Source organism: Volvox carteri, assembly GCF_000143455.1.
Source record: "Volvox carteri f. nagariensis unplaced genomic scaffold VOLCAscaffold_33, whole genome shotgun sequence".
NCBI lineage: Eukaryota > Viridiplantae > Chlorophyta > Chlorophyceae > Chlamydomonadales > Volvocaceae > Volvox > Volvox carteri.
Window position 1 is genome coordinate 830,450 of NW_003307576.1, and position 9,536 is coordinate 839,985.

Consider the following 9,536-nt stretch of genomic DNA (forward strand, 5'->3'; position numbering starts at 1 on the left):
AGTCGTCAGACACAGACGCATTACCTCAAAACCCTCAAGCGACATGGACGCAAAAAACAGGCCGGGCTCCCTTCGGACATGGCCTTCTTGCTCTCTGACAGGCCTCGCGAGAGTTGAGCATACATGCCAGTGATACCCTCGCATGCCACATCAACCGCCTCAAGCTCTCCACGCACACGGCCCCCCACAGACAACTGCTTCGAGCCGATTCAGGCATGCATGTTCAAACCCAGACCACGTCAAGTTATATTTGACCCGTAACCAACGCTGGCGGCGGACTGGATTAACACTAGGCATGTCCGCTCTGTAAGAAACCCGGCAACGGAGAGCACACCGCAGCACATGTTTACGTACACACCGTACTCTCTTCTCTGTGCGCGACAAGAACGCGCCGCGTGACGGATCATCGCTAGCCACCGGCATTCATCAGTTGACGTAAAACAAATGGAAAAGGTCCATACCTTCATGTTAGGATGGCTTTGCGTTGCCAACACAAGCGACCCACATCCATAACGACTGGCATCACACGACCTCATTACCTGCCAACATGCATGCAAGTTGTCTTATGCCGCGCTGCACACGCGCACAGTCAAAATGCAAGAACCACTGGACTGATTGTACATGCGAGTACTACAGAAATGCGCACGCGGAACCGTAGGCACTCATTGTGAGCCCCTTCAACTCCACCGCGCAGCAAACCCTTGTCCACGCCTGCGGTGTAGCGACCCAATAAATGAAAGTCGAACGTGCACCGGTACCTAAACTTATGTCAAAACGCAAACACTGGTATATAATGCCATCCCCGGGGAAAATTGTGTCACTCCGCCAAACCAAGCTCCGGGGTGGGATGAGGAAACCCGGCACGGGGCATTTCGACCATGCCCTGCACCTGCTATGAATGAACTGGACTGCGACGATATGGCAGAAGCACAAACAGCCTGTGTCAATATTTGCGTAAACAAGACGCAATGCTTCCCTGTAAAATCATTCCCAAGTACAATCGAAGCCATGTCTTCCTTGCATTACTAGGCCCAAGGTATCACTGCCTTAGCCAGCAAGCTAGGCGCGCCATCCTGCACCAAACCAAAACATCTGTACCTCACTGCCACCGAAGGGAATCCCTACTGCCTGGAGGTCTATAAATATACGGTGGCCGCGAGGGTGCGCTGCATTGCGACTCAACAGAGCATGCCTCCTGCGGCCTCCGAACCTCGTCAAAACTTGAATGCAACCTCCGGCGCCATCTGATCTCTAGCCTTTGTCTGACGCGTCCAGCTGTATGTTTTCACCGCGCCACGCACCACAGTAAGCGGTGAGCTTTCATGCGAAGTTATGTCGTCAAGCGGCGTCCTCAAAACTAAGTAGCGCATCGAGCACCACCCTCTCAACCAACACACAGAATTGGCGGTCCAGCCACTGAGGGCACACACCAGCCACAGGGCTACCTCCACTGCACCGCCCATCCTCCCGGGCCTCGTCACACAACTCGGTGCCAGCTCTGCCACCGCTGTTTCCCACGTTCCCGCAGCGCAGCGGAGACAACGTGCGAGGTGGAAGCGCTGCCGCTGCAAGGCAGCTGCCGCAAATAGCCGCGAAACGCTGCTCCACATCGGCCGCGCAGGTGCAGGCGCAGCAAGCCAAGGCAACCGGCGCCGCAACCGGAGTCCAAGTCACGCAGCTGGTGATGAGCCCGTGACCATGCGCGGGCGATCTTTCGGGCTTCCATGGGTCTGACGCACTTCCCGGCAGGGTTACGGCTTCTGTCAATGACGCCGAATGTTCCTTCACCTGACAGTGACGCAGTCCGTCATCCACCTGCTGCGCTTCGCTCAGGAGCTCCGGCTCGGTGTCCGTATGGCTAACGTCGCTGCCGGCATCGTCGCTGTCGCCATTGCTGCAAGTTGAGTTGCTTGCGGGCGACCCGCACGGGAACTCGCTGCCGTCCTCGCTTGCGCCTCCTGCGCTACTGATTATATGGGGTGGCGGATTGCTGCTCGCAGCGGCGCCAGTTCCGATTGCCGACAGCACCGCTGCCGACTGTACTGTGCGCGGCAGGGTGGCGCCCAACTTCGCAGATGTGGGTGGGCGAGGCCGTGGCAGGCCGGGCGGCGGCCGAAAGTGGGGACGGATGCCATAGTAGTGAAAGTTGTACGCTATCGCACGGCGGCGATACGCGATAAAGTGCTCGTAGCTTGGAAAGTACACTCCATCGAGCCAGAAGCCTGTGCTGTCTGAAAATGCCAGGTTCTGATAGGACATGGGAGGGCATACGCTCGTCCCGTACGGTAATCCCCAAGCAGATGCGGCTGGTGTCCAGTTCGGAGCTACCAATCCCGGTATGCCGCCGAGAAAATGGACTAGTTGGGGTGTGAACAACGGCAGCGCTGCAGGCACCAAGTACACGGGCTGAGCTGGTGTCGGCATGAGCTGCTGTTGCAGCTGCGGGGGACAGGGTACACCCATGAGAAGGTGCAGAGCGGTGAGGACTTGGGCGCAGGAGCCTGGTACCTGCTGCAACTGCGCGTATGTGCACGATCCTCGCGCGTCCCCAATACCCTCAAACGGGGTATAGCTCAGCGCAGGATTATCCAGCGCGCGGACGTCGACAGCATGTGAAGCAGAAAGTGCAGGCATAACGCTTCCAACAGAAGCGTTCAATGCGAGTGTGTCGAAATCTCCCGGAAGCCAGCTGCCGAAAACCAGCGGATTTCCGCCCGAGGAAGCGAGGCCGGCGCAGCTCACACCATCCTCTTTTCCTGTGCAGCCCATACTGTGCAGCTGTGCCAAACCTTCACCGAATGAGAGCTGGAGCTCCTGCGGCATGAGAGTCTCGTGCTTCTGTTCGCCCGTCTCGGGTCGCCTGCTGGCAGCTGGTTAGAACCTGTTATGGTTAGCACAGCAAAAGGAGGAGTGATAACCTTCTTATCCATGGTTTTCACAATTTCATATATCATCAAGAAAGGTGCATGTCCCATGCAGAGGCGCCGCGTTCATAGTGCCTTGAAAGCAATTGGGGGAGAGCTGCCCGTGACTTGCAGCGGGGCTTACAACCCACTCTGCCCCTCAAAAATTGTAGAGATCACTTTACGAAGTATGATCGGTAGCAATTAGACTGAACTTGCACTACTAGAGCGCACCGGTCGACCAACTGTCGTTACCCAACTTGCCCGAATTTGATATCCAGCCAGCTTCGGTACACCAACGTCTTCAAGCACATTACAAAATACACAGAATGCTAAATGGTCTCAGACCGTGCTTCAAGATGCTGTTCTAGCCAATACCCAAGATTGCCAAGCCAACGCGCCGCGCCCAAGCTTACGCACCTATGATCAGGTGGTTGCTGATGCCACAGGTGGCTGCTGATGACACAGCAATCAGACGTTGAATACAAGGGTCGGGGGTTTCAAAGCTAATGTTGTCGCAGCCCGTGCCCGCGGCGATGAGCTGGTTATCCTGGGCACACAAGGAAAAAGTGTTGCTAAAATCAGGTTGCAATAAGCTTGTTGCAGTTGCAAAGGTGCTCTTTACAGCTGTGTTTGGAGATTTTTTTGAAGTTGAGGCAAAGCGTTCTTACCACAGAACAGCGTTTCTTGGTAGGGCCTGCACGTACTGCTATAAGAATGAAAGAGTTTGAGTAAGATGAATTGGGCTTCAGAGGTTATACAGTATTCATGTGGCTAGGTTGGGAATGGGGACAAAGTACTATGACACCAGAAGTCACGAACGCTGGCATGCACAACTGTCCCCATGAATACGCTGGCAAGGTATACAAGAATGTTTCATGGCCATTGTGACGCTTATGATAAATGCTATTCAGGTCATTTTGCCTACCGACACTCCCGCCAACTCGCAGGAAGCAATCCGGTGCAGCTTACCAGTTTACAGACAATAAAATTGAAGTCGTTAAATCGCGTCGCCTGTTAAGACGCTGTGGGCAATCCTCCGGGGCACGCGACGCAACCGCATTAGTGTGGCTCGCTTCAACACAGGAACCTGCAATGAACCATATGCATACGCGTGTAAGCTCTTCGTGTCTTCCGAAGTAATCCTGGGTGATTTGCAGCGCCTTCGGAAAAGCCTTTCATACCCCCCCCTCGCACCGCGCAGCTCGAGCAGCAATGGCTTATCGTGTAGCAGGGCCCCCGGCTCACCCATATCCTCCCAACCGCACGCCTACTCCCATTTTTTGAGGTCCTCCCGGTCTGCAAGACATGCGCCCCGTAGGCTGCGCACACACTGGCTAAACGGGCAACTGAATTGGTCTCAGCGCCCTGATCTGCAACTCAACTGGGCTTACTAGCGGGCAGGCTTTCCAATGGCTTTAATGGGATGGTCACGTTTACTTGTCAAGCGCACCGCACTGCTTGGATGGGTCTTCGTGAGCTCCGGAATATCTGCCTTCCCCTTCTCGTACTCTCCAGCTGACAGGCTCTTACTACCCGGATAATAACTAGTGTTGCGGTGACTGTACGCCCAAGCGGTTCAAGTTAAATGACTCTATACTTACACCTTGCAAAAAGGCCTTTGGTTAGGCTGGATGCGGAATATAGCCAACTTAGCAACCAGATGTGGGTACCTGCGGTCTTCGCTTCGAGGAAAGCACGGAAGTACAAACGCCACCGTTGCGAGGAAACATTTACCCCAATGGAAATGCTTTTCTGGATGTCAAGACCACCACGTATGACACTACACCATGGCCACATGCGTGCAACAGTTGTTATGTTTGCTTTGTTGTTTTACATGCCAAGACCACCGCCCAACACGACCCCCCCCAACACCACCGCTTCGCGCAATATGCGCGCCATGTCCTCCAAGGGGCGCACGCTCAGGAAGCAGAGTCATGAAGGGTAAGTACGACTTGAGTACGACACAAAGAGGCTTCCGACGTGGCGCAAAAAGAGGTAATTACAAACCGTCTTCCATGCATAGGAAACGGTTTGTGACACACCTCTTTTCCATACACTCACATGTACTTATCCAAGGAACGCACAGTCCCGGACTGCAGTCCAGAGCCTGTGGCCCCCGAATATTGCAATGATAGCCCGCTGTAACAACAACAAAAACAATGGTCAACCCATTCCATTCGACCTGCTGGGCGAAACAATTGGAACTCAATTTGTCGTTAAAAATCGGGACAAAAAATTGAGTTTCGTTTCGAGGGAAACCCTCCTACGAAAAATAGTTCGCAAACTGCACAAAGCTTGGCATCCTAAGGAGCCTCTCTACTACCGATATCCCTAACACGTGCCGCGTGTTCGCTGGGTGATCTGCATACCTACAAACCTAGGTAACCTTGAAGTCCGACATGGAAATCAGTCATGAAGCCTCGCCCTGCTGGTTATTACCAGCGACCGACTGCAACGTACGCAAGGCCGTATGATGGCGGTTGATCATGCGCCAGCCAGTCATGTAACAACCGCAACGTTTCAAACCCTTTGCAAAGCATCTCCATACACGCATCACCATGAGATATGAATTTTGCTTCAAATGATAAAGAAAGAAAAGCTAACGCACGTTAAGAACCGATTGCAAACGCACAAGTTCTAGTATTGTGTCGTACCTGAAAATCTTTTTTGAATGCCAAGCGATTAGAAACTTCAATCTATTCGTCCGTCAAAATTTACGTCAAAATAACGACAGTCATTGTCCAAATGCCAAGACAACCCTTCCTCAAGGCGCGAGAAGTTTTCCGTAGCCTCGACCGTAGCCTCGGTCCGGACAATTCACACAAGTGAGGCAATGTGAAGCGCTGCGAACACAGCCTGCACTTTTAAAAAACAAACAACACGCCCGAACAAAGATTCAACTACGCGAGGGAACCCAATGCCATGCAACTTCCTCCTCTTCCAACGTCATCTCCACACAACGACGGCCGGATCCAGATCCAACCCCTAATTAGTTCCAGAAGAAACCAGAAGAAACGATAAGAGAGAAGATAATCAATACTGAAACCATACCGCACTATTCCCGATAAAAGATCTGCACACTTCACTCAACAAACCACCAATTCATGGGTTGCGCCCGCCTCATAGCCCACCTTTTCTCGGTACCGTCCCATGGCCGATGTGTTATTGCCTTTAGATCCAAACACAAACGAACCATTAAGCTCCCGCAGTCTATTCCTTCCTAGGCGCAGAAACACAAAACAACAACAACAACACCCAGTACCACCGTAAGTGAAGCCTGATGATGCTTAGCGTAAGAAACAAGACATACGGTGGCACAGGGGCGGCTCGCTCCTCTTCCCGCCACATCACATCATAGAGCGATGCGCGGTGCCACTGCACACGGCGCGCCGGCACGGCCGCCCACGCACAAGCACAGCGCGAGCCAAGCCTGTATGCCGTGTTCCCTTCCTGACGGAGTCCGAGCTCAAAGCGATGCTTTCAGAACCTATGCATCCCAGCGCACGTAATGGAGTGTTTCACGACGCAACACAACACAGCACAGCACAACCTCACACACTCATAGCTAGCACAGAGTTATGGCTTTTTCTTAAGGACTATGAAAAAGTGCGGTATGTACGTGTGCTTTTTGGTGCTCGGACTAGGAAAAAATGTCGTCGGTTGCATGTACGATAAATGCACGATCTCGCATGCGGCAAGTGCACTGGAAAAAAGCTTCCTCGGGGGACTCCTAACGTAAGTGCAGCTCCTGACACTTTTATTGTTGCTTCTTCCGCAGGGGTCGTTATGAGACCAACGAGCGCAGTCGTACAAGCATTGGCAAAGCACCACATCGCGTCACTCCCGCTTCCGTCCGAACCTGAACTAAATTAATAGGCATGCAGACACCGTCTTTACCTAGACATTAGACTCCTTGTTACGTTCGTCGGCACTTCCGCGTTGTTTTATCATTTATTATTTAGGATACGGATCTTCTCTCGTGCTTCCGCGTGCACCCCGGAACCCAAACAATTATGTGTGTTTCAGCCTGCAGGCCCGAACAACTAGTTGAGCCGAGTCTGCTGGCTTGCTGCCGGTTCCTGGCGGTTTCGCCCCAACCCTCCCTCCCCCCCCTCTACTCCCCCCCCAGCTTCAATCGCGTGTGGTTCGTCTTTCCCCCCCTCTACTCCTAAAAAACACCCTTCTGAAATGCACTGATTCACACCCACCGAGGACAGACAAAGCCCCATGCGCGACAATGCCCGGGACACGTTCATGCAGCTCTCTCCACACACAAGAGAATACCCCACTCGCATATACACACACGCCGCAACCCCATCATCACGCCAGCCCAATCATATCTTCAACCGCTACGCGAGCGATCACCCCATCCCAACCTGTCCTCTGCACCCTCCACCTCCTCGCCCCCCTCGCTGCCAGCACCAAAGAGCGTCCCCACCACCACTGCACCCAACAGGTGGTCAAGCTGCAGCTCCATCCACTTACGCCTCAACACCGCTGCCTCTTCCTCTTCCTCTCCATCGCCTTCCCCATGCCCCCAGAAGCTCGTCCGCCGATCACCGCAGCCCCCAGCCGCAGAGCCTAGGTCAAGCTCGCGCTCCTGCAGTAGTACCCGGGCTTGGTCCAGGCAGCTGCCGCCGCCGCTGTCGCCGCCACCGGCAGCGGCTGGCGGGGCCACGACAACAGATGACAGCCTCAGTTGCGCCTCGAACTGCAACTCCCAGGACGCACAGTCAAGGGAGCGTACCAGTACGGCTTCGTCCGTACTGTCTTTCAAATGGTCCGAAACGCAGCCATGCGGGCCCAAGTCCCCGGCCTCGGTGACACGCAATGATGCTGGCGGTGACGGTGATGAAAAGGACGGAATCGATAACAATGGCAACGTCAGCGGCGGTGGGCGCACAGGACATGCGACTATGCAGGTAATAACGGGGCAACCTCCGCCATCGCAGTCTTGTAAGTCTGCGCCCGAACCTTCCAGAACCTGCGAGTTCCCCCTCTCCTCCCGCTGCACCAGCTTTTCCTCCGCATCCTTGATGCCGTAGACGTCCCGATACACTCCACCACCGTCCTCGACTTCCCCAGCCTCACTACTTGGACTGCTACAGCTGCTGGTCGACGGATCCATGGAACCCAAGCTGAGACAGCTAGAGCTGCGGCTGTTGCCGTGGCTGTAGCCGCCATCCGAGGACGTCACCGTACGGCAATCCGAGTCGGATTCCCTGGGACTGGACGGTATGCTGAAACAACCGGCGCTCGTACTGCAGCCATCGTCGATTTCAGGGTCGGCTTCGGAGCCGCCGCCGTTGCGGCTACAGCAGGCGCCTGTGACGATGGCGCTAAGAAGCAGGGCGGCGGAAGTCAAGTCCGGGACTGCCCCGGCGGCGACCGCCCCAACGGCGCACTGCGCGCTGTAGACTGAGACATGGCCGCACCTGCTGCTAATGTCAACTTCGTTGCTGCAGCTATCGATGTTGCTAATGCTGAGGTCGTAAAGGTTGGGTATACGACTTGAAGCGTATGGCGATGGCGCTGAGCCGGAGGGTAACGCTGGTACCGACTCCTCGCCGCCGCCAACAGAGGAAAATCCAGCTGATGCTGCTACTGTCGCCACTGCTGGCGATGAGAATGCTGCTGCTGGCTTGGCCGCTGCAGAGGCCTCCTGCTGGCAACTGGCGGATTCTTGCTGCGAAGGTTCGTCTGGGGTTGCGGAAGGCTCCATTGCGGAAGGCTCCTTGGGTGTATCTATCCAGGAGGAAAAGTTCCCTGCCGCTACATTTCGGTTGAACCACTCCTCGCAGTCCGCGTCGAGGTCATCGTCGCTGCATCCGCTGCCGGCAGGGGATGGGAACAGCTGCTGCACCGAGGTAGTCGCGGGCGACGCCAGCTGCTGTTGCTCCTCATGAAGCCAGTCAGGAAAATTTCCATTTGTGACGTTGCGATTGTACCAATCGTCACAGTCATCGTCCAGGTCGTCATCTGTGACTGCGCATAGCGATGCTGGGGCCGACTGTTGGCGCGGCGGCCGGGGCAAGCCGGGAGGCAGCTTGACGGGCAGCCGTCGTGCAATCCACTCCTGATAGGAAATGGAATGTTGCGGACTGAAGTCATAGCTATCGCTGCTTCGTGCTACTTCAGAGCCTGCGAGATCGCGCCGATTCGCCGACTCTTTATTGTCAACGAAGTGGACGATGGCAGAAACATCAGCTGCACATGCACACTCAGATACACTTAGGACCGATGCAAGCTCCTGCGGTTCCCAATCGCCGAAAACAACGGCGTCCGAATGCCGGCACCTGTCACAGGCGGACCCGGGCGGCGGACGACGGGGCCCCGAGTACTCCTGCGGAAGGCGATACAAGCACGTGCTTTTGTGAAAATGGGTGGCATGCGTCATTTTCTATGAGAACTGAGCAAAGCACGCCGCCACGGTCGAAGCGTTCGGGGGCGCGGCACCGGAATATTGTTTGGAGTCACCAAGCATTCGCGCGATATGCATATAAAGTCGTTGGGAACTTTGTGCGAGGATCAGATCAATAGCCTTTTGCTGTAATTCACTGTAACAGTTAACCAGGTACTCAATAAAAGTTGAACCGTCTTAGCCTACCTTATTTAAAACAAAGGAATCCG

The 9,536-nt window shown here is 54.8% G+C and overlaps 2 protein-coding genes across 2 annotated transcripts; both read right to left on the reverse strand.

Moving 5' to 3' along the window:
• Positions 1-1,338: 1,338 nt before the first annotated feature.
• Positions 1,339-3,633, reverse strand: VOLCADRAFT_105774 (uncharacterized protein; the record flags this gene model as incomplete). The annotated part of the gene is made up of 4 exons (XM_002953012.1): positions 3,575-3,633; positions 3,324-3,453; positions 2,509-2,870; positions 1,339-2,439 (listed from the first exon to the last, which is right to left on the reverse strand). Exons 3-4 carry the CDS (start codon positions 2,821-2,823, stop codon positions 1,339-1,341), a joined length of 1,416 nt encoding a protein of 471 aa, XP_002953058.1. The 5' UTR covers positions 2,824-2,870; positions 3,324-3,453; positions 3,575-3,633.
• Positions 3,634-7,248: 3,615 nt separating this feature from the next.
• Positions 7,249-9,303, reverse strand: VOLCADRAFT_93743 (uncharacterized protein; the record flags this gene model as incomplete). Its single annotated transcript, XM_002953013.1, has 1 exon — positions 7,249-9,303. The coding sequence occupies one exon, from the start codon at positions 9,301-9,303 to the stop codon at positions 7,249-7,251; it is 2,055 nt and encodes a 684-aa protein (XP_002953059.1).
• Between the last annotated feature and the right edge of the window lie 233 nt (positions 9,304-9,536).